This window comes from Nipponia nippon, unplaced genomic scaffold, assembly GCF_047370975.1.
Source record: "Nipponia nippon isolate SJK-2023a ecotype South Korea unplaced genomic scaffold, ASM4737097v1 scaffold_5, whole genome shotgun sequence".
NCBI lineage: Eukaryota > Metazoa > Chordata > Aves > Pelecaniformes > Threskiornithidae > Nipponia > Nipponia nippon.
The window spans coordinates 2755150-2780153 of NW_028262369.1; the positions used below are offsets into that span (position 1 = coordinate 2755150).

A 25004-nucleotide genomic window follows, 5' to 3' on the forward strand; every position below is an offset into this window, starting at 1 on the left:
AGGGCATCAAGCACTGGACAGTGGTGGGAAGAGAGGGCTGTGAAAACAGTAGGTAGCAGCAGAGAGTGTGGAGGGAAAACAGGAGAATCTGCCGCCGTGAACCCTGTTAGCCTTGTCTTTGAAAATGGAGTTTGGCCCTTGGAATCCTTTCTAAGGAGCAAAGGCTGCTCAGCAGAAGAGGCCTTTGTAGCAGAAAATGCCACACTAGGTTTCCCTCTGTGCGCCTGGTTTACACCGTGCAAACTGGTTTACAAGAATTCTTTCTCTGAGGCAGCTGTGATATTTGTTTAGCTTATCTTTAAGTTGCCAGATCAAGATTCTGGACCTGGATTTGGTTAAGTGTTTGAATGCTCTGCTGGCCAGGACAACCTCCAGCTCTTTCCCTGAACACCGTGAGCCCCAGTAAGCTAAAGGAAGCCCGGCTGTGCAAAGAGGAATGAAAAGGGTCTGCTGCCTGGGGTACCGTCTTAGAAGTTTTATTAACATCACCTAAATTTCATTTTTATTCAGATGCAGAAGAGGAACTAACGTGACAGGTTAGGGGATGTGGAGGAGAACAAGGAGCCACCTTCTACATCCCTAGGGTAGCCGTGTAGCTCAGCTAGAGGCCACACGCCTTCATCCAGCTCCCGGTAAGGTACGGATGGCGTCTTTTGATTATGCTGGGATTCCTTGACTGTGCAATAACAAAATACCCTTAAATTGCCCATACTCAAAGATTAGAAGCGTAGGCCGGCAGCTAAGCTGGCACAGGTAAACATGCATAAGGTTTTGCTCCTGGAAGTAGAAAACATATGTGGAGTTCAGCTATCCAGTTTGGAGACTGGGCAGCATTCCTGTCTTCCAAGTAGATGTAAGATCCTGTGCCATCAAAACTGACGTAAATACGCAGGAAAAATTACTAGATGCTATACAAGGATGTGCAGAGAGATTGCAGGGCGCTTGAAAGGAGCAATGCAACGTGGCCGCTTCACGATGCAGGGTGTTTTCGTGAACGCGGGTTGCAGAAATGAAAACCTTGGGTGATTTTCTGATGCTAACGGTACAGCAGGTGAGTGCCTTAGCCTGCAGGCTGGTCACCGGGTGCTCACTGGTAAAGCGCCTAAAAACAGCATCTCTTGATAACATGCCTGAAGCTGGATGCTAGTTTATAAAATTTGATGCACTGAGCAGCAGAGCATGCTTACTGTGAGACGGTCACGAACTGCCTGACACGTCTTTAGCCTCTCCAGTCCCGGGAATCCTCCGGGAATCCCAGCAGCCCTCGAGGTGTGAATTTTTTGCCGTGAGAGATTTGTGTCACTAAAAGATCAATTAAGATTTCTGTTAGGGGAGTGCAAACCTACCCTTTGTCACTGTACCCAGTCCCGGGAGCCTGTATGCAGCAAGGAGCAGCAGCAGCAGGATCAGGAGGGTGCTTTGACCCAAATCTCACACGCTTTATCATGCTGCTTTGTCTGATGCTTTGTCTAAGCTTCATCGTTGCACGCACCAGCAGCCTCTCTGGGTTCTCGCCTCTCAGACTCGGCTTTTGTTTTGCAAAGACCCGCAGAGAGTGCTGGTGCATGAAGATGTTCTGCATGGCTAACAGAACAGATCCTAGTGGAAAAGGGGGATGCGTGGCATCGTGTTGATGAACGCAAACGGAAGTGCCGATGGGAATACAGGCGAGTCACTGGGAAGCTAGGCTGGAGGTGACTTTGGCTTCGGTACACGAGCAGTGTAAAGGATGAGTTGTTTCAAACGTGATGGTAAAAGGGAGGCATGGGAAGTTAGTTAGAGCCTGGTTTTTCACTTTCTGTCCGACCTCAAAACATGCTGTGCAAGCATCGTATGGATCTTGCATCAGAACTTCAGTGCTGTTTGTAGTGGTGAAGCTGCGGTTGTGCGCCTCCAGCTCCCGTGCTCTTCCAGCTCCCGTCCTTTCCACTTGCATACTAAATTACTCATCCTTCAAAAGTGTTGTATCACTAGTTTCCATCCGGCTTGTGCTCTTCCTGCAGCCAGGGTCGTGCCCCCTGATTTTTCTAGCATACTGAGGTGAACCAAGCGTTCCAAGAGCGTGCAACGTGTGGGAATGGTGCTGCGAAGCGCCCAGCACGGGCCGGTTGTGTCCTTCTGCGTTTCCTCTACCATACTTCCCCGTGGGTTGGAACTGGGGATCTCCAACCCGGAAGAATCTCATGGAGCTTATTTGTTTTCCTGGCTGTAAGCAATGCTGAACCCCGCTTTGTGCAGAAATTGATCTGCAGGTTTGATTTTTTTTTTTTTTTTTTTTTTTTTTTTACTGGGACCTTATTAACTGCTGCCTGTCTCTTTTTTTGTTGTTTTTTGGGGGGACTTTTTTGTTCAGAAGTGGCTTTGAGCATGGGTTGGGTTCTTTTTTCTACAAGCTAAACTTTGTGTGCTGACAAACTGTTGGTGATAAACAGCGTGGCCTCTCCTGCTCTGCCTGGGCTCATCAGCTGTGGAGTCAAACCTATATCCTCCAGGGCAGAAGATGGAAAATATTTATAGGCAGTGAAATGCAGTTTGAAAGGACATTCCTGAGACCTCGTGCTTTTAAACTTGGACAGAATCCCTCTCACGTCTGGCTCAGGACCTTGAAACTGGACCGGCCCATAAAGTAGTTCACTGGGCCAGATTGAGAACAGAGTTTTCTCTCGTCCAGACTTCCTGCTGAGACTGTCGAGAGTGTCTTGGGTAGGCTCCAGGTCTATGATTTATGGACAAACCACAGGCCAGGAATCTGCAATCTAAGCTCCTTGAGCAGCAACTGTTTAAAACATTATGGGAAGAAATGGCCACTGTTTCCAAAAGAAGAAAACTTGGGAGCCATTAATAATGTTTAGCACTTCTGTAGTGCCTCATGATTGTTAATGAATCCTCCCATCCTCCTTGTGAAGCAAGTCAGAATTATTCTTATTGTACAAATAAGGTCTGCGTGGAGCTTAAATATATTTCCCTGAGAAACACAGTGAATCTGAGTTAGGGACACAGCCCAGGACTCAAGAATCCCAGCACAAAGTGAAACAAACCCCCGAGATCCAGAGGCATAAAGAGAAGTACCTGCTGGGTTTGGATGAGGCAATCAATGCTGATGTAACAGCAACTTGGAGAGCATCTCTGCCCAATACCCTGTGCGTTTGGAAGTTCTTCCCAGGGCAGTGCTGGGTCTGCCCAAACCTTATCCGGTGACATCATGTGCTGTCCCAGTAACCCCCAGGTTCAAAAATTCCTGGGATTTCAGAGGAGACGTGGAAGCTTGGCTGCTTACTGGAATTATCCTGTACAAAGTCCTTTTCAGCTGGTTGTCTCCCCTATTGCTTGGGAAGAAGAGGATGGCATGCTAAAATCTATCTTGCTATCTTTCCTGACTCGGAACAGCTCGCCTCCTGATGCTTCTGGAGTGGGTTGAGCACGGGTTTTCCTTTTCTTTCATCAGCAGGAAGCTTTCTTTCCAGGAAAAAAAGAAAAAAAAGTCATTTGTTCTCCCTCTGCAATCAGAATCGTCTTTTGTTTCTCCTTTACCTCCTCCTTTACACTTAACCTCTATCTTCTCTAGACCACTTAGTGGCCACGACACAGTCCAGGCCAAGAGAGGAGTTTATCTGCTTGCAGAGTCGTTTTCCCGTTCTCACCCATGACAGAAGGGTGCTCCTTGGTGCTGCCTCCCACCGTCAGACCTGGAGCAAGAACATTTTCTTTTATCTAGCAAGAATTTTATCTCAACTCACAAGCCCCTTCCCATCGCACTCCTGCTGGAAACAGTCTGGAGTGTGAACAAGTGGCAATGGGTAAAACGTCTGCCATCGGGCCTGGTCGAAACGGAGTAGTTGGCAGGAGTGCAAGGACCAAAGGCTTCTGTAAGTACTTAAATTTGTAAGGACTCCTGATGGTCTCGTTGCTGTTGATCTATTTACAGGAAGGAAGAAAAATCGGTGAAAGCAGCAGAGTTTCCTCCTCTTTTGAAATCCACACGGCAAAAGGTATTGTAATGAATTGTCCCTTAAATGTATCTGTCCAATTTCATTCCAAATGTCAGGACATGATCTGCAAGGGATTTGGGGTCAGGTAATAGCAGTTAACAAAGAAGCAGTCTGCAAAGCCAAGCAGAGCTTGGTTCTCCTTTTGCAGCCCAAGTAAATGAGGGGTAATTGGGGTTAAAACCTGATCCAGAAGTAAATCAGTAAGTAAATCCTTCGTGGAACTGTCCCAAATTAAACCTTTAGAAACTCGGGAAGTCAGAGCCGCAACAGGAGGCGGAGGGAGATTCAACTGGAGCTTTGTTTCACTAATGGATCTCAATCACTGCACTTGTTCTGTCTCAAGTGGTTTAGCAGATATTTTAAAAAAGCAAGTGTTCTAAATGATCGTGCAATATGCTTCGAGAAATCAAAGGATAAGTTTTTTTTTTTATTATTTTAGTTGGGCACTGTGTTTTTAATGTGTTTAGAGATTCTTAGCATGTTTAATGCCCAGTTTCCTTCCTGAATGATGGTGATTCTTCTTGGAAATTGGAATTCACTTCACCTCCCAGGCAAACAAGACAAATTTTGGTTTATAACAAGTTAATTTGATGTGCGCACTAACTGGCGCCATGTGACTTGCTGAATGGAAACACACGTATTTTTTCTGGCAGCCTTACAAGAGGAGATGGGTACAGTGGCATGCACCATCCCCAAATTCACACTTCAGAGGAAAAACAAAACAAACCTGCTCTTGAGGAAAATGCTGCATTGTTGCTTGATTTGCCCTTTCAAGAGACTCGGCACGCTGAGTATCGTGCTGAGCTCTGCCATCCACCATGGCCAAAGACCATGAGAAGGGCAGATTAGCACAATAAATTAATGCAAACTCTAAGCTTTACTCATTGGAATTGGCCTCTATGGCTGCTTCTCTGATCCCCGCTGACCTGGACTGAACCAATTTGTATCAAAAGCTTTAAGAAGTTAATCTGGAGCTGCCAAAGAGCCACCAGCGTTACAAGTCTTAACGCAGATCAGCAGATCTGCCCGTCAGACTGAGCAGAGATAACAAAGTGAAACACAAATTTTGAGAAATGCTGACTATAGCATCCTGGGGATAAATATATATACGTATACATAATACATAATGTGTGTTCACAGATATGTAGATAAACATATTTACATATTTACTATAAATACCACTGCGCGGCGAATTCAAGCACAGTTATTTCAAAAACATTTTAGTATTGGCAATAGCGTCCACAAGTTCCATAATGGTCATTTTCTGCAGAGACAGCTCAAAACCGAAGTGTGATAGTAAATATCCCGTCTTTTGCAACGTGTTGCTATTTCAGGGACCTGCCTGCATCTCTACAGCTGTAATTCATGGGAGAGGACCACTAGCACGCATTAAATGAAGCCAAGGTTTTCATACTAGAGTCTGGGGCCCTGTGCCAGCTCTGATACAGAGCAGTTCCCTGGTGGGGAGAAAAAGCAAATTATTAAAAAATTGCCAGCAGAAGTCCAGTCGGTCTACATAGGGAATCAGGCAGTCTGCCTCCGATCAGCTGCCTGATCTGGGGAGAGCTGCTGCTCCTCTCTATACCTGTAACTGTGGCTGCGTCTTCTAGCTGATGTTGGGTACGAATCGCGAATAGAGCCTGTTGCAGCAACCCCATCCTTGTTGCCTTTAGGAACGGCTACGGGCCTTGAAATGTCCTGTGGAATAGATACCGGTTTGGTAGCCAGCACGTACTGTGAAATGTCGGTGCTTTTGAACCCGTCTGTATTGGGAACACCGCAATTCCTTTGGCTCTTTTCAACGCAGACTTTTAAAAGGCTGTGTTTACGCGCATCCGCAAGGCTCGGGGCGTTTGCGCTCCTCGCGGCGAGCGCAGTAAGCTTTAAAGGATTCAAGTGGTGAAAAAGCAGATGCTTGCACGTGTTGTGTTTCACGTTTCTCAGGGGCCCTTGTCTTTGGTGCCTCGGCACTTTTGGAACAGAAAATTGCGTTTGCCTACATGAAATGCTGTAGAAGATCTGGAGGCTGCAGCGTCGCCTGGCAGCCGCGATGTGAAGGCTGGTCTGGCTGAAGGCGTGCGCGTTTGCTGCTGCGTTCAGCGTCGCTTCCGACGCCGACGGGCGCCTTCCCCGATGGCAGGTGTGTGACGGGGTTTGCAGGCTGTCCGGCGCCTTGTGGAGATGCCCCTCCAAGCCCTCCCCGTTATTCTTTTAAATATTCGGTGCTTTTGAGTTCAGTTTGCATGTAGGGTACTGTGCAACAAAATATGACTGTGACTTGGCGTAGTCGAGCTTGTAGAACCAATGCGGTGTCTCAGCACCTCATAACCAGAGTATTTTTCAGTGCGTTTGTGCAATGTGCGCTTGCAAGTTCTTGCAGGATTTTCTTCAGAGTACTTCTAATTCCTGTAAGCGTAGCAACTTGAGAAAGAGCTTGAATAAACTAGCAAAAGTGTTGAAAGACACAAACCAAAGGATTTCTTCATATCAGTTTTGGGTTCTCATGCTGACACAGGCACATTGCATCTCCTGGGGAGATTCACTGCAGAAAATACACCCATCGGTCCTGCCAAAATAACTGAGGGCACCAATTCTTTGCTTAAAATTCAAGGGCTTCCAGCTCAAATTGTTTTGAATTTAGCAGGGGTTAAAAGTTGAATTGCTTTGCTGGAAGTGAAAAAGCATGATGCCTCAGGAGCTTGTTCCATTTTAAAAGTTGTAGTTAATTTTTTTTTCTATAAGCTCTCCAAACAGGTAATGCTATGACAGCATCAATTTCTTCTGGTGATGTCAAATTATACGGATCGAGATATAATTATGGAAAAATAAATGTTACGTGTAAAAGAGCCATCATATCACTCACAGTTAGAAGTAGTGCTTTGTATTTGTTAGTAAAACGCTTATCTCGATGTTTTTGAAGCAAACTATAATAGGAATGCCAGCCCCAGCTGCTAAACCTCTCCCCTCTGTCTCGTGGCCTGTTAAGTGTTACCCCGGAGTGACTTTGGTTCTCACCGCATTCATACCAAGCGTTGAGAAAGAAATCCCGATTTCAACACAAAACATGCATTCCAAACGCAAATCAAGCATACGAACCTCCCCGCACCCGCCGCATCTCTGGTGATTTTATACCTGCAGACCTTCGGCCACGATTAACTACTCATTTGGAGGAAATGATTGTTGATCGCCGCTCCAAGTTAACATTCAGCGTTGAGGTGTCTGAGCCTGAACTGAATGGAGTGGAAAAATGGCATCCATTTTCCTGCTCAACCCCAGGTAGTAAGAAGTACGAAATAAAAAGGCAATGCTCTTTCTTTTGACAGAGAAGCTCGGTCAAAGCTCGAGCTATGTAACTGCTCGCCTTGAAATTTCAATGCTTCCATGAATTTCCGTAGGAGCGGCGCAGCTTTCGTTGTAACCCCGCAGCATTACCAGAGGCTTTCGCTGCAGCTCTGCAGCCTGCAAACGTGCGCCTTCGGTTGTAAACGTGAAGACGAGCGACTTTAACTGGTAGTTTTGTGCTTGTGAACAGGAGGTATGTATTTCTCTCCCTATTTACAATGTATGTTTTTCTACGTATGAGTATTTAGGTAGATTTGAATTCTTTAAAAATCTTAATAAGCAATGCTATGCTGTATGCTTTCCTCTTTTGCTGGTATTTTTTCCGGACTATTCACCTAATTACAATCGGAGCCGAGGCCCTAATTAACCGCTCCAGCCTTTGGGGGTTGGCCTGGATGACCTTGAAAGGTCCCTTCCAACCCAAACCACCTCTGATTTCACGTTCCTCCGGGCTGGGGCCGGGCTCGGCGCCGCTTCCCCTGGAGCACGGCCGCCCCCGGTGGCCGCCGGGTGCCCGCCTCAGGCCGGCTTGGCCTCAGGAGGCGCCGCTGCCTGCCCGGGGGGTGGCTCCCGGCCGTTCCCCCGGGGCGAGGAGCGGGGAGCGGCCCGGGTCGCCTCCGTCCCCCGCCGCCGGGGCGAGGAGCGGCCGCCGGGCCCCGCTGAAGGGATGGGGACCGGGGCTGGGGGGGGGGGGGAGGGCATCGCCATAGCAACCAGTGGCGGGAAGCTCGCGCGCCTGCGCCGGGAGGGCGCGGCCCTCGCCCTGCGCGCAGGCGCGAGGCCCCCCTCAGCGTCCCGCCGGCAGGGCCCGCGCATGCGGGGCGGCGGGAGACGGTTGGCGGCCCGCGCATGCGCTTGGGCTGGGCACCGGGCCTCCCCGCCGGGCCGGCGGCGGGGTGCGAGGAGCGGCGGGAGCCCGCCTCCGCGGCGGAGAGGTCAGCGGCGGGCGGGGGCGGCGGGGCGGCCCTCTCGCAGCGGCGGCCCTGCCGGTCGCGGCGGCGTTGGCGGGCGGGCGGCGTGACGTCATGACGCCGGCGCTATGGGCGCGGCGCGGCGCCACCTGCTGGCGGGGAGGTGGCGGCGTCGAACCTTGGGGCGGGCGTCACCTCCAGGGTGCGACGTCAGTGGTGGGACGTCATCCCGCTGAGGAGCGGGAGGAGGGTGCCTCGTGTGGGGCAGAGCGCGGCCTCGGGGCCCGGTCGCCACAGGCCTCCCTGAGGCGAGCCCGGGCCTTCGCCCTCAGGGGCCCGTCGCGGTCACGGCGGGGAGCAGGAGCCCCGGGCACCTCCGAGCCTGGCCTCGAAGCGCTGGCGCGTTGGGGGAGCCCGGGCTGGGTTCGGATGGGTGTCACCTTGCTGTGCTGCAGCGGTGCGGTGAGGCAAAGCCCCCATCCGTGACGTTAACGTAGCATCAAAAGCGCAAATTCAGTGATCAAGGCAAAGTTGTTCAGTGGAAGGCCTGGCTACGAGGGCATCCGAATTTAAGCGTGCACTGACTGCTAGGAAGCTTCATTAAAAGCTCTTAATGCATCCAGTCTCCAAGCAAACTTCTTCCAAGCGATGTCATCGGGGAAGGCAATTCTGAGGAGTCTGCTGGCTGCTTCATGAAGCAATGTGGAATTTTATCTTTCTCTTCCAGGCGTGGGGGCAGGAGGATCAGCGTATGGGCCCGCCTTGAGGGGAAGCAGCGGGCGTCGGCTGTTTTACTGACAACGCTTTGTCCCTGATCCTGCGTATACACAGGTGCCTCTCGTAACCATGCAGTTTTTAAATAAAGCAGAAATTATGCGTTTGCTGGGGAAAAACATACATTATTTGCACTAAAATCATTTGACTCTAGCAAAGCCCAAACGCAGTAACGCTGACTGATGCTTGGTCTTTTGCCTCCTGTATAAACTCTAAAAACATCACAGTCTGGGTACAGTCACTGTTTTAACCACAAAAAAAGACCCTTGCGTGGCTGGCTTTCATACCTACTTAAGTGCCTATTCCTCATCTCCCTCCTGGTCTCTCGTCTCACCTTTGATTTTGCTGCTTGGATTAAAACAGTTTTCTGGATCGCCAGAAGTCATTTTATTGCTTTACGCTGTACGGATGTGTCAGAGGCAGACTGGAAACAGAAACAGAATTTTTATCATAAGCTTTACATTTGGAAGAAAACGGACCTCAGGTTTTTTTAGAGCATTTGCTTTTCCCACTGGGTCAATTTTCATTACAGGTTTTTTCCAAAGAAACTGTCAAATGGTAGAAAATAGCAATTTAAACAGGATGTTTGACACATTATTGTACGCTAGTGAAACTTAAACTATGCTTCAGGGTCCTCAGTTGAATTCAAGGCCCTTGGCCAGAGTTTCTAGAAAGAATTTTCCTGAAAGCTAAACACAGAGTAACTGACGTCATTGTCTGAGAGCTGACCTCTTGCTGTCATTGTAGTCGTCCAGGGAAGATGCACATTTATGCATCCCTGAGATCATTGGTGTAATACCGAAGTTTTCCAGAGCGCTCATAGCAAGTCTATAGGTAAAATTATATTTGGAAATTGAGGAGGTGAAAGAACTTAAGTTAATAGAAGGAGAAGGTATTTTAATAGGAAGAAATTTAAACGTGTACTTTCAGAACAGTAAACCAAGCCTGTTTGTGATGGACGCTGGAGTATGGAGAACAGATAGGATGGCATGGAAACATTGTAAAGCAACGCATACACAAAGTAGTACGCTGTGTATTTTACCGTAGGTCTTCTATGTGATTTTAGCTGAGAAGAGAGCAAGCAATTCATTGTTATAAATGAATGAAATGTTAGAGTAATAGATATATTATCAGACCACCTGTAGAAATCCATGATGAGTTTGGTCACCTTTTCAAAGCAAGCATCTTTCTATTTTAGAGAATGTAGGGAAATCAAGATACTGTGTTAAATTTCACTTTATATTTGGCTTTGGTGATGGTAAGCTTTGACATAATCACAAATTGGAAGCTACACTTCTTGGGAAAAAGTAGTATTGGTAGAACTTAAATTGTTTGAAGTGAACGTGCCCTTTAGAGTAACAGTGTCTTCCTGGAGAGAAATGGCTTGAGTATTTAACATTAAAGTGTTCTTATTTCTCCTTATATTCACTTTTTCATTAATTATTCAGTTGATTTTCTTGCCACAAACATCCATAACGCTGATTGCTCCGTTCTTGATCTGCAAAATGACGACATTGTTTGACATGGTCAAAATTATCCGTATCTGAGTGGAGTCAGACCGCTGGGATAGGGTCATGTTGCGGTCAGTTTGGAAGAAGGAGGGGCTGGGTAAGGCTTTGTACCTGCCATTGTTCTCTTTATCTGTCCGGACTCCTAACTCCTTCGTAGTCATTGCTTCCCGGGATAGATTTACCTATCCTGTAAGTATGGCCTTGTCCCAAAGCGATGACTTTGTGCTAGTTTAACAAGTGGTCTGCATCCTTCTGCCTCTGTCTGTTATCAGCACTATCTAACGGTTCCTTTCTCTGCATCGTCAGACAGCTTGATCAGTGGTCGTTTATGTCTCTCCTAACTCATTTCCTAAGTCTAAGTAATAGAAAACAAGATAGGCAGAGAGTTAATTGCTGTGGGATGGTACTAGAAACACGTGTGCTGAATGACTGGTCTTTGCAGTTGCATTTTGAAACCCATCTAGCTACATTTTAATAATTTTAAATGAGTTGTAGTGATTTAGTATGATTTTAATTAATAATTTTGTCCCTCGATACTTCTTTAATGGTTTACAAAAGAGTTACACCTCTGTTAACACACAGAGGTCTCATTAAAAAGGTATTAGCTTAGCATAGGAGATCTTGGTTTTCATAAAACTGTGTTGATTGTTATTAATTTTATTATCCATCTTTATTCATCAGTTCCCATATAAGCCATTTCTTTAACTGCCTGGCGTTGATCTCGGTCTGAAAGATGGGTGTTTACTTCCCTAATTGTCCTTTTTGAAAAATCACAGTGAATTCTGCTTGCAAATGATCTGATTCTGTTGACAGAAATGCCTTCAATAGCTGCTGTTCAGTACGCTGTGGATTGCTGTTAGAATAGGCTACTTTTGTCAACATCGTGGGATGGATATAAGAATAAGAGTATTTAGTTCTGCGTATTCTCAGTATTAACAGTTTTACAATTTGTTTTATGATGATCTAGTAGCCTTGGTAGGTTTTTCTTTTTTGGTTTTGATATACGTCAAAAGATCTTTTTCAAAGTCCTTAACTTTTAGACCAGAAAACTAATCTTATGTAATTTTACCTCCTTCTCATTTTAATACAATTCCTTGTTTATATTCAGTGCTATCCAATTCCCTTATTGTGATGTTGTTTTACATATTTGTTTTTATTATTACTCTGACTACTTTTATTTTTCTGAAAGTCAAATTAGGTTTTAATAAGTATTGTTCTCTTTATTGATTTTTGAGGCCTCTAGTGAAATGTTTTTATTCGGTCCTTAGTTCTCAATTGTCTTTTTCTGTTTAAATTAATATTTTTTTGTTGTCTTCAGTCAAATCAAATAAGCATTTTTGAAACACCAGCTGCCTGTATTTCTAATTTGTATGCTACTGTGTTTGCATACAAGCTATGAGCATTTGCACCTGAGCAACCGTTAGTTTTTATTTTTATGTTCACTTCCCCTTTATCCTTCCAGAGGAGGTATAAAGTAAGAATTTCTATTTCGGTGAAGTGCTCTATAAGGTAAGGTTAGTTTCTACAGCGTTTGAAAGATAGAAGGGCATTTTGTCATGTAAGTAGCGATTTAAAATTCACATCTGGCGTGTGATAGTTTTTTTACTGGCTATGAAATGCTTTACCATATGTAGAAGGTACTAACAGGGGGAGGTGTGGTCTTCAAAAGAAATGAGAGCACGGTGCTCTGACGGGATATCAGGTAGTGGAAGCGGGTGGTGTCAGGTAGACATTGATGCTGGTCATTGCCAGGATTGCTCGTTAGAATCTGATTGTGATTTTCATAGCTATTATTTCCTTGCTTATATAGACTTGAGTTAATTTGTCATTTCCTATATTTCCACATCTGGTTTTGTTATCCTCTTCTGGCACAGGAAAACTGGCAGAGACTGGGACAAGAGGGTTGGTACCTGACTTTGAATTCCTGTTCTGCACTTACATTTGTTCTCTCCTTATAGAACAAGTGCTGCTGTCCTCAGTGTTAATTTATTTGCACTTCTACAAACACAGAGACGCTGCAGTGTACAGATCTAGCGTTGTGTCTTTGTAGAGTAGTGTCAGTGATAAAGGTATTGGTTAGTGCAGGAACCTGGAGAGAACAGGCTCTAGTGAAGAGAGTCTCTAAAAGTATGGAGGATAATAGGCTTTTTCAGAAGTTATGCTATTGACGTGTAGGTTCTTCTCCATCAGGAACCTGTAGGAAGGTTTTTTTATTACAGGATTTGGTCTGGAAGAATCCCTAGGGGCCGCCTTCTGGTGTGGTTTCCAGAACAAACACTACAGAAATTCTTTCCCTTTGCAGTATTTGAACTGGCTTGATTGAAAGTTTTGCTACCAACCTTCAGATCTTCAGGCCGCAGCTTTCAAAAAAGGAGAAGGGGAGCGGGGCGATAAAACTTTCAGTGCCAACGCAACAGCGTGCATCCCATCATCCTGCCTGCTGTCAACACGCTGTAATTAGCAGCCTAGGTTCATGCAGCCCGTGGCAATTAACTCATTTCTGAAAAATGAGGCGGTATCAGTCACTTTGATCCCATTCTTTGACTTTGCCTTAAGTTCTGGCCAGCCTTAGAGGACTGTCAGGACCGCTCCGAAGTTGATCTTGCTGGTGGAGGAAGTGGGAGAAGGTGCTTCTGCGGAGAAGGGTGCCACCCTTCTGGCAGCAACCCGCTCTGCCTGGCACGCAGAGCACAGCCTCGCACCACGTTCCTTCGCTGGTGGAGACGGGTGCTGCGCGCTCAGCACCGTGTCTTCCTACACCCGGGTAGGAATGCAGCCACCTGTTAGGCTGTTTCACTGGTGGAGATGGGAGGAGAGGACCCGTCTGCGGAATGGGGTGATTTGTACTTTCACCACAAGGGAAAAAAAAATGTATGAAAAAATGCATGTATGAAAAAAAATTGAGGTTACTTTTTGCCTCGCTTTCTAGTGTTAAATAATCCCGCTTCCCCTAGTATTTCTTGTGAAACCGAGGAAATTGCTCCCAACATAGCGTGGCACTTGCCTTTTGTGAAGGTATAGAGTCAGGCTTTCTTTAAAGATGAGTAATCGAGGAGGATATGTACTGAGGCACCACTGCGGGGGTCGAGAGGGGAGAAGGTATCTACTGGGTACGAGTTGTTGAGGCCTACCTAGCATTGATCTACGCTTTCTAGCCACAATGATGACATATTCTTGGAGACTGAAATGGCAGGAGAAGCATTCTGGAACAAATAGACGGTTTAAAGCAGCAAGTGAGGAGGCCCAGATGTTGTATATTGGAGAGCTCAGAAGAGATGGTGTCACGTGGTTGGACTGCTGGTAGAAAGACGCTTTCAGTTGTTAAAAGAGAAGCTGCTCTGAAAGGTGGGAGGGTAGCAGATGTTTTACCTGTTGTTGTTTTGGGGTTTTTTTTAAGGATTCTGTGACTGAACTAATTACAAGGTAGTAAGTCTTTTATATGTACCTATTAAACTGGTTGAAATGATCATCAAGTTATTTGTAGATGTCTGTCATATATTTTTGACCTGATAGCATCTTATCAATGCGATAGCCTCATTTCTCCAGTAGACTGTCTCTCAGTAGTCTAACGGAGTGATTTGAATTTGTCAACAAATCAGGAAATAAAGAACGGATTAATGTAGCTTGCTCAGAAATCCTTTGAAAAGAGGAAAGAGAGAAAGAATTATCATGAATGGTAAACGATCTGAGAGAGGAAACTGGCTGAAAGGTGGCAAAGAGCATCCAAGGGTTCATTCTGAATCCGCCTCGGCGTGTGCCTGGTGGTCCCACTGGGCAGTGACGCGGCTTTTTCAGCTCAGTTGAGATCAGAGGTGGTTCCAGCAGGCTCCAAGCTGCGGGTAACACAGTAGGTCATGAACTTCAGTGTGGAGGAGTGTAAAATAGAGCACAGAGGTGGAAAAAGAGATCAGTCGTATGGAACGCCTTAACGATACCAGATACTGAAAGAGCCCTGGGCATCTCTGTTCAGGTAAAACCTTTGCTCAACAAGCAGATGCTTTCAAAACAAAGCAAAGAAGATGTTAGGATGTGCGAGGCCTGGATGGGGAAGGAGTGTGAACAATATAAAACTTCTTCATCAGCAGTATTAGCAGTCTGCTATCTGCAGTACTGGCCTGCGTGTCTCAGAAAAAGCAATGGAGAGCGAAGGAGGTTCAGGGAATACAGATGGAGGTGATTAAGGGTCAGGAAGGATTCTCCTAGGAAAAGGGAAAAGACTGGGACTCTTATTTTAGAGCACAGACACTGGAGGATGTGATACATGTAATTTCATAAAATACTGAGTGGTCTAACGAGTGGATTTGAAGCTTCTGTCCTCCTTGTCTCAACAGCAGACAGTCGGTGAAGTACAAAAGAAGCAAACTGAGAACTGATGAAAAGGGATATTTTCTCTTGGAGTTTTTCAGTTAAACCAGGGAACTCAATTGCATAGATGCCTGTGAGCCTAAAAACGGCAGGATCAAAAAGGTGAGGGTGTTACATGGCTGGCGGGTTATGACAGTAACATTGATGGATTTCTGTAAGAATTAACTGTAGTGGTTCTGGTTTCAAGAAAGTTACCAGGAAGCAAAATTAGTCCCAAATGGAAAGGGCAAGGATCACAGGATAACTCAGGCTGGAAGTGACCTCAGGAGGTCTCTAGTCCAACGTCCACCTCAAAGCGGGGTCAGATCAGGTTCCTCAGGGTTTCATCCAGTCTGTCTGACCTGCTCTGCCTTCTGAAGGGTTCTGGGCTTTTCCTGCAGCGGCATGCGGTGCTGCTCACTGCTGGGGACACGGCGCTGAGCTGGGCAGGCCCTGAGCAGGGCACCTAACTCACCTACACAGGTCGGGTACACAGGTCAATGGAAGCGGCAGAACTTAGCACCATTAGAGCGTGTGCTGTTGCTGTCTCCCTCCCTCTGCAACTTGGAACTTGAGCAAAAAGAGCAGTCGGTACCAAATACACTAAATCTAACCTTTTCCTCCCATTTTCCAGGTTCTATCTTTCATTCTTATTGGTCCTGCTTTGTACCGTTTTGCTGATCCATGTTGACTTGAAGGGCACAGCTGGGCTATAGATTTGGCATCTAAGTGGATAGGTAAGTGCTGCTGTTTATTTTATTTGACCAGCTTTGTGATTTGTTGAGTCCTAAAATCTTCCAAAATGAATTGAATACTGTACTGAAATAAATTATTTTTAAAGCCATTACTTTTCGAGCTTTACAAACCGGTGCCAGAGCTGGCTCTTAGGCACACCAATAGCAGCAGCAGCAGCAGAAATACTGAGATGTTGAACAGAGCAGAAGCCTGTAAATACAAGTCTGGAAAGGGGGGAGTAAGGCAAATTCTTAGCTTTGCATCGTTTGTATGTCTGACTTGGTCTACCTGGGGCACTGAACATTGATCGCAAACACAAAAGCGCTGATCTGTTTCAAAGTTTAATATCAGGAACTCACCATAAATAATACGACAGCACGAATGTGTCTGTGAGATGTATTTAAAGCCACAGAGGATGTGAGATTCTGTTTTTCTCCCCATGCTCTCTCCTACTTAGAAGAAAATGGTCAATTTACAGTGATAACTACACCAAGATTCTGTCCAGGAAAACTAAATTTATGAACTGGCTGCATAAAACTTCAGTTTCTCTCTAACAGGAAATGACTCCAAGATTCACAGCAAAATCCTCTGCTGGTTTGGGAGCCTGAGTTTAAAATAAATAAATCCATTAACATCTGTAATTGCTTATAGGAAAGGCTGACCCATGAAAGTGTGTAACCAGCATTCCTTAGCCTCGCATGTCTGCAGCCAAGCCATTTGAGAAAACAATCTCGCATGTGTTTTTCCTGCTCTTTGAGTCTTTCTGTGCCCAGAGCTTTACTGGAGAAACTGAACCACAGCTGCTGCCATTCCAAGTGAAACACTCCGGTTTAGGCTTGAAAGAAATAGGTTTTGGGAGCAATATAAAACCTCTGGTAAAGCAGCCAGAACCATAGTGAACTTAGGACTAGGAAGAAGAGGACAATCAAAATGTCTAAGAATAGAGATCTAGTTTTAATGTTGCCTGGGGGTTGATGGCATTTCCATCTGGGCATCGTACCTGGTGCTGTTCCAAGTAATCCCTAGCTAGTACTGCTGTTCTTACTGTAGCTGAAAAGATTAAGAAACTCATTTAAAAATACCATTTGTTTAGTCTGTTCACCTTGTGTGTTTGACAGCAGTTTGTGAAACATGGGCAGTGCCGTGGCTTATTGAGCACTCAGAGGAAGAGTTCAGTATTAGTTAGCAGGAGAGCTAATCTGGGGTGTGAGCAGCCATGGAGGTAAGAGGAGAGAAAGGATGAACACGGTTGATAGAGTTGTTCTCAGACTTGTCCCAGAAACCCTCCTGAAATGCCAGAAACTGCCTTTATTTACTTCTCAAAATGAGGTCGGGCTCTCCTTTTTAAAGCTGCTGTGTCGCAAAGCAGAATTTTACACTCCAGAATAGCTGCTTGATCTGAAGGACGGGGTTTTTTTTTCTTCCCTGTTTCATTCCCTGATCTTGTGTTATATAAATGTAAGTATGAATGCATATAAAAAAAGGACAGCCTCAGATCCTGAGCTCCAGGACAAAAGCCTACCCAGTATCAGAGATCTGTTTTGAAAGCTTTCCTCTTCTTTCCTAATGTGGCTTGTGCATGTCTGTAGTACAATTACAGCGATAGTGTTTTGGGTCAATACGTGGTTTTTCTAATCTTACTATTTTATACAAATTCTCTCCTCCTTCAAAGTTGTACCCCAGCCATGTCCCACAGTGCATCTGCATATACCATCCTACCTAATCACCTTTTGTTATTTCTTTATTTAAGGGCTTTATTAAGTGTGTTTCCGAAGCCCTGTAGCATATCACAAAGATCCTGTGCATGCTCTGTATGAACTGAGGTGCTTAACTTAGGGTCTAGAGACCTCTGAACAACCAACTTGTCGATGCATTATGTGTGAAAGCAAGCGGGGTCCTTGGAGAGAGACTGTGCTCTACTAAATGGCTGTGAATTAAGTGTGGAAGAATGAACTGTCAGATCAGCAGAGAAGCGCCCGCTGTGTTGACCTCATTGAAGCCTGGAGAATGGAGATCTTTGAGGTGGTGGAAGGGACTTGGTGAAACTTGCAGGTCACGGAGGACGCAAACCTGAACTGACTCCGGTATCTTCCCCTGCCCTCCCGTCCTCGCAGCGTCGTTAGGCCACAGTGTTACTGCAACCTGCAGGCCAATGGATGAACAGGACAATGATTTTAAAGAGTTGTGGGCAAATCTTTTGGGTAGAGCAAAGAAAAAAGCTGGGGATGCTGAGGCAGCGAGGAGGGCTCAGAACAGGTCAAAGAGCACTGCAGCAAGAAGCAAATTAAGAAGAGGCAAAGCTGCTGCTAAGAGCCAAAACCATCATCACTTACCAGCAGCGAAGGAAACAAACTTGCCTCAAGATTTGGGTCCAAAGGAACAAACTTTGGTGCACAAAGAAGATGGTGACGCTGTGGCCTGTAGTAGTGGTGAGACTGCACAAGGGGATGGAAAAAGAAACCCTTTCCCTGCCAGCCAGCTGAGTACAGTGGCCAGCGAGTGTAGCCAGAGGATCCTGACGGGTGAGTGAACCAAAATCTTTCAAACAGAAAATAGGCTAGGACTGAAAACACTCTGTAGCTCAGTGCAGCTCTTCCGAAGTCCGCCTGGAGGGGACTTACAGCAGCACTGGTCGAAGCAGGCTTGCCTCTTGGGTTTCCATCTACACTTAGCTACTCAGGCTTACCCAGGGGTTCAACCTAGGAGATCAGAGCAAAGAACAGCAGGAACCACAGGACATCCTGCAGTGGGGATGCTGGGGAGAGCGAGGCTGTAGGGCTGCATTGCTCTCGCTAGTGACCTTCAGGCAAGGCCTTCCTTCATATTCCTTCCTCTAAAAGGAATATAGAGGTATCTAAAGTCCACTATAGCACAGAAGCCTGTTACTGGGGCTATCAAGTGTAAAGTCATGTAATAGCTAAACACATTGTTCAGTCCTTCCTCCAAGAATGGCTGTTGCAAAACTGAGCCTGGCTTAGGCTGCTGTTGGGGAAGGCTTCCCAGCAGCTCTCTGGGCAGCTCAGCTATGTGTTTAAAACTGACTGGTAAAGCTCTGGTGTTTTCTCCCTCTCTAGTAAATACTCTGAGAAGCTGTTCCCAGACTACATTATCCTTCCATCCTGCTACGCAGCCAGGGACCTGCTCTTCACCCACCTCAAAGATACCGTCGCTCGCAGGGTCAAAGATGCGGGTAGCAGAGCTGGTAGTGGAGAGAATGCAGCAGTTCAAGAGAGTGGCACCTGAGCAGCTAAAACACAGCACAGATGATAGCTTGCCAAAGTCTGTAGCCGGCGGGGATTTCCCTGACGAAAGCCAGGAGCAGAACCCACCAGAGAATGGTACGTTTCTCTTGTTAGCTCTTATATGTGCAGGAAGAGTGCTGTGGGCTGGTGAGAATGGTTGCACGAGAAGCAGTCTGGATTCCTGGGCTTTGTTCCCAGCTGGCCTAGTGGCTCAGTGTGCAGCACTGAATAAATCACTCCAGATCACTGAGAAAGCTTGCTTTCTCTATTGTTTAAGGAGTAGCCGTACTTTTCGCCCAGCTTTTCTCCGAGGCTGAATTAACTTTATGCTCAATTCTGGAGGGATAATTGTCTTCTTGGAAAGAGGTTGAAATTCCAACAGGATCAGTGAACTTTGTCATCCTTCCCTTGGGACAGTGTTAGGTAGCTGCTAGGTAAATATGACTCTTAGGTAGCCCCCGTCTTTGGTAGATCTCCAAGCACTCTATAAGGTAATATGTTCTGTGAATTCAATTCACAGCAATTTTACTCTGGTTTGGTTCTGTATAAGTCAAGGCCCTGTTGGTTCTGTATGGACTTGCAAATCTGCTGTGTTTTAATACGCGGTGTATAAGACACCATGTTCTCCCCAGAAACTATAGCCAAAATTTGCCTTTCGTTTGGCTCTGACACGTGATGTGATGTGCTGTGAAGGAATTGCCACCTCCTGCTCCCAGGGTAGTGCAGGCCTGTAGAGTTTAAAGTGCAGTTTGTACGTTCCCTTGTGAGAAATCAAATGTGAAGATGCAAGAGAAAAATTGCGATTAATTTTTACGTGTCTAGTTTAATAAGCTAATAATGAGAAGTGTAACAGTTCTGTGCCTTTCATACAGGACACTTAGTTTTCTGTCTTAGACCATCTCTCCCTTCTTTGCCAGATACCGACCACCTTCCATCCACGGAGCACGACAGTGCTCTGGCTTTGGCTCTTCAGCAGCAAACCAAAGAGGAAGCCCTGGCAAGCCTAGAGGATGACGGCTTGTTTTTTTGTCAGATCTGCCAGAAAGATCTCTCAGCCATGAACACAACACGACGAGAGCAGCATGTTAACAGGTGAAAGACCAGCACGATGTGTCCTTTCCACATCCTCTCCCCCTTAACCTCATAGACTGCTCAGTCAGCTTGGCCATTCAGAACATGGTAGCAGGGGAATCTGCATGGTGGTATTGACCTTTGTGGCTTGAATTAACAAATCGTTTTGATCTCAAAGCAGAGGCTGATTGTCTGGCCCTGCAGGGCTCCTGCACGTGTGTGGTAAGGCCAATGCTGCTTTCGTCAGTAGTGTGGCAGAGGGGCTGCGACTGTGAAGTGGCTAGCAAAATTAATGAGGACCCACTGCTGCAGATTTTGAGATCTACTGATTTCAGCCAACAAAGTAATGTTTGATCTGTTTTGCTAAAAATTGTTTGTCTAAGGACATCTAGTATGTCCTGCATATCTGAGCTCTTAGCTGAGGGAAAGGTGATACTGTTCAGTATCTGACTAGCTCGTACTGCAGAGCTTTGACCATGAGAGTAGAGAGGCTATGGGAAGGTGTCCCTGCCTTCCCTTTTGTCAGAATGTATGCAATTAAATTGAAATTAGTGACCTTAATTTAACAGTTTTCCTAGTGGTAAATATCAAGTGCAGTTAATATATTATGTACAGATAGCTCTTTGTAAGTTAAAAGTCTGTGCTTCTCTGTTGAGAAACTATCAGAAACAGCGCATTTGAATCATTTTAATTTCTTAATTCCAGCACTTTCAGGGGGCAAGAGTGATTTGATTTGTCCAGTCCTACATCACGTTATTGAGTGGCTCACATTCATTAGGGTTATCTGCAGCCGCAGCTTTAGAGGTGTCATTGCTGTTTCTGTCTTCAGCTATTTACTGCTGCTCGAGAGGACAGAGGCTGTAAAACAGCGGCAGTGTGTCAAAAATGTTTTTTGGAAATTAAGTCTGCTTTCTGAACATTACATTAAGCATGTAATCATATGATGAGATTACAAGGTTATATTAGGAATGGATTTTTTGATAGCAGTCTTCATCATGAGAGGTAAAGCTGTAGATGGATGGATGCACTGGCAAACTAGTAATCACCAGTCCTGGTACGTCGGATGAACGGTCTCTTGCACAACCCTGTATGCGTAGGTAGTGTGTGTCATCACCTAATCAGGGAGTGATTTTTATAACAGGTACTGCAGATCCAGGATTTCACACCCTGAATCTCTTTGGAGAGGACAGAAAAAGAACCATTAAAATTTTTTACATAGTTTTGGCCTACCAGAAATTATTAGGAGTTCATTATCCTTCACTCTTAAGCGCAGTGTTCATTTTGACTGGTCCCTTTTCTGTGACTTAAAACACTGTCCTTGTCAAGCGAGACATCGGACTTGAAAATGTTTGCATTCTTGACACTGCGTGTGGTTGTGCCTGCAAAAGGAGTAAGAAGGACAAGAAGTAGTCCTCTTTCGGGTGAGGAAGACTCACCATTTCTCTGGTAGGGTGATTCTTTTATTCACGGTGGTTTGTAAGTTAGCTGGAATGTTAGAATGAATGCAGAAAAAGGGATTAGGTGATGGACACGCAGTGAAGTTAAGAAGGTTATTACCCGCACTTCCTTCTGAGCAATGTGTTTTTAATATGCCTCTGAGGCCATAATTTCCATGTAGCTGTTATACATCATATTCATTGCAGTGGCGGGTACATAATTCTTGTGTCTTTAGGGGATGTTTCTTTGGCTGTTGCAGATATTAGGGATGATTGTGCTCCCTTTTCTTTACAATGGTTTAAATCTTAGCGTGGACAGTTCTAAAGTCTTCAGAGGTAAGCTTTGCCGTCATCTCACAGGTGTCTGGATGAGATGGAAGAAGCGCAGATGTCATCCTCCAGCAAACCACTGGTCCCTGAATGTCCCATCTGCGGGAAGCAGTTCCAAACCCCGCAGAGCCGAGTCAGTCACTTGAAACGCTGCGCCGTCGAGATGGATGTTCCTCCTAAGCTGCTTCTTCAGGCAGTGCAGTTGCAGGTGTCCTCGCTTGGTGATGCACCTCCTCAGTGTCCCAGGTAAGCTGGTGAAAATAAGAGATGCTGGTTACTTTCTTTGGCCTGAGATGACCCTGTGCTTCTGGGGATGAAGGGTAGAAGCAAGGCAGACTCGCAGGCTGGGTGGGCTCCAAGTCTGAAGAAGGTCAGGCAGAGCCGTGACCCAGTACCACGTGAGGAGAATGTGGTAGTTAGTTGGAGAAATCATCTTGCTTTCCTTCAGAAGTGGTCAGGTGGTGGATGACTTTAAAAGTCAGCAGGCAGGAGCAAAACAGGGAGTAAATAATCTTACACTGGTTTGTCAGAAATATTCGTGCTCTATGAGGCAATTACACAGCGAAGCTGAATGGTGTGTTTGAGCTTATTAAGCAAACCGCATAGTACGAGTATGCAGTCTCTCCCGAGCATCTGTCGTGCCAAGGCCTCAGCTATTCAGCTTGTGGCTGTACTGGATATACGTGCTTTACACCCCGAGCCACGGAGGAAACAGATGTGATGGTTTGAAATGTGCTCGGCACAGAGCTGCATCTGCTGTCTTGCGTTTGAGCAGAATCTTGGGAGTACAGCAAGCGGTGCCTGACTGAATTTGTAGAAGGGCTCATAAGTCCCTTTATGCTGAGGAAGGACCGTTGCCTGTTCCCTGTGGAAGCAGAAGAGTGGGAGAGCATTTTCTGGTGATCTTGTTTTTGCCCTGCTTCAATTTGTTTTTTCCCCTTTGGTACAAAAAAGCATTCAAGGTGGAGATAGCAGACGCTTACATCAGTGCTGTGGTCTTGTGCTTACCTTTTCAAAATAAGATTTTCTCTAAATTGCTCTAAATTCCATGGATGATAAGAAATCCTTTGCTCTCTGCTAGGGGAGAAAGTAGCGAATAGTTTCTCATTACCCTGGATACGGGAATCTCTCTGAGCAAGTCGAGCAGCTGGTCTGCAGTGCTCAGTGTTTCTTGTCTCCGATCCAGTCACGTTAACTTAGGCTTCCTGCTGCATTCTTGTATTTCAGCAATCAACCGAGCAGGTCAAAGCGAAAAGGCTCCTCCAAAGAGGACTCAAAGCAAATGCAGAAGAGGGCCAAATTGGAGACTAAGGATGAAGATTTGCTGGTTGCTATGGCAATGTCACGCTCTCTGTTGGAGCAAGAAAAGCAGGAACAGGCAAAATCAGTTACAAATGTGAAACCAGTGGCTGCTTTGCCAATCAAATGGAAGCCAGGATCAGGTATGTGTTAAAGTGAGTTAGTGTCAAAGGCTGTGATGTTGGAGGAGTAACGTAACAGCCTGCTCTTCACTAAAACTTTCCTATTGGGTACAGGAGGGATGACAGCCCTGTTTCTGTTTTATTTAAGCTGTCAGAGCTTCAGCAATATGCAGTATCCGCACACAGTCAAGAAAGCCTGCAGGATGTCCATGGGTTTTAGTGAAATCTCTTAGGAATCTTATGCTTTTTTCACTGATTAATTGTTTTGAATCTGTAAAATATTCTTAAGATAAGCTGTTGTTTCTTGTAAACTGTGGAAGTGAAAAGAAATAACATGAAAAGATTATTGGTATTTCTCCTGCAGTAGATTTTTTCCTATTCATCGTGCTGCAACCTGCGTTAATGCAGCTTTTTCAGCCTTATCTCTGTTTTCTGTAACAGACGTGTATACTACATGCTGTTGAGCATGTGCTTCGCCATTTCAATGTGCAAAAAGGTTTAGAAAGGAAGACAGGGAAGAGTGTTTAGAAAGGGAGCTGCTAGGGGAGTGTTGAGTGCTGCATAGAGGGGAGACTTCACTCTTTATCACCCTGCTCAGGTCTCCTTCTGCCAGTAGGTACTGCCAGTTGGATTTGGGGTTGGGATTTGGTTGCTCTTGCCTACAAAGGTTGGACCAGATGATCCTTGAGGTCCCTTCCAACCTGGTATTCTATGATTAAGGCAAAGGTAGTAAGACACAGGATTTCCAAATGAAAGCTGCTCAGTGTTCCTGTGAGCTGTGGTTTGATATCATCAGTGACCTGTACACAAAAAAAAGAGTCCTTCCTGAATTTGTTGGCATTTTTTTTCTCCCTTTTTTGCGAAGCACTGGGATTTAGACAAGTGCCTTACAGGCACCATGCCATGGGTCTGGGAGGTAGACTGCATGGGTATCAGCTGCTTCTGTAATGCTCAGCTTCTGTAGAGATGTGACTGCTCCCAACAGGCAGCAGAGCAGTGTGTGAGCCGGAGTCAGTCTTTCCTGGAGTTCATTTCTCCCGTAAGGGCGATGTGAGGCTTCGGACTACCTGCAGAAGTCTTCAGAGTTGTGTTCAGCTTGTAGCTGCCTTTTGGTCGTTACTGACTACACCACCTGAAGGATCGGGCATGTTGAGCTCCTCTGCCCCATGTGTTCAGCTGTTTATTTATCTGGGTTCCTCTTCCTTTTCTTTTTAAAGAGAAAAAACGGCGTAAAAGAGGCCCAACTGCACCTCCACCATTACTGCTTCAGGACCCGGAGAAGGCCCGCAAAAGGATCGAAGAGCGAGTAGCTATGCTGCTTGCAGAAGAGGTGGAATTCCCGCCCACCCCTCGCCTTCCCGCAAGTAGGATTTTGGAGGATGAATCTGGGAAAGCAACCTGGCTCTTGCCGTTGTCCAAAACCAGGGAGTGCTTTTTGTGGAATATCAGCGCTCTGACAGGACCCTATGACCCCGAATCATTCTACGCTGCTGGATTAACCCCTCCAATTGTGCCTTGGAAGCCTGTGCAGGTGCGATGCTCTTTTGTCCGTGCTCTGGTACTTGTGTGCCCTAGTTCATGTGCCCTGTAACCCTGCTGTTTCCTCATTCGGTATTTAAACGAGCGATCCCCTGGCTCTGCATACTGATACTCGCTGTTTGTGCCCTGTCGTCCCCTGGTCTTACACAGTTAGGTTGTATGATCTTGAACTTTCATTTCTCCCTTTCAGAGAGGAGGCCACGGCTCACGTTACCACGTTATTCCTCAAGCTTTCAGAAAATATAACTGATGGGAACAGAGAGTACTGAGTAAAGGGACCCCATTGTGGTCATTTTGCCACTAGTTAGTCCATGTTCACAGCAGCCTGACTCTTTGTTTTCCTTCTTGGCACTTTTCTC

The 25004-nt window shown here is 45.9% G+C and overlaps 1 protein-coding gene across 1 annotated transcript in view; it reads left to right on the top strand.

Moving 5' to 3' along the window:
• The first annotated feature begins 8126 nt into the window (after window positions 1–8126).
• SLX4 (SLX4 structure-specific endonuclease subunit) overlaps window positions 8127–25004 on the top strand; it is a 31269-nt gene continuing 14391 nt past the window's right edge. The window contains exons 1-9 of the mRNA XM_087733249.1: window positions 8127–8266; window positions 8970–9073; window positions 15506–15608; window positions 17357–18128; window positions 18681–18944; window positions 19766–19940; window positions 21716–21931; window positions 22913–23127; window positions 24324–24637. Of these exons, the coding sequence (XP_087589375.1) occupies window positions 17759–18128; window positions 18681–18944; window positions 19766–19940; window positions 21716–21931; window positions 22913–23127; window positions 24324–24637 (1554 nt within the window). The 5' untranslated portion in view covers window positions 8127–8266; window positions 8970–9073; window positions 15506–15608; window positions 17357–17758. The remainder of the gene's footprint in view (window positions 8267–8969; window positions 9074–15505; window positions 15609–17356; window positions 18129–18680; window positions 18945–19765; window positions 19941–21715; window positions 21932–22912; window positions 23128–24323; window positions 24638–25004) is intronic.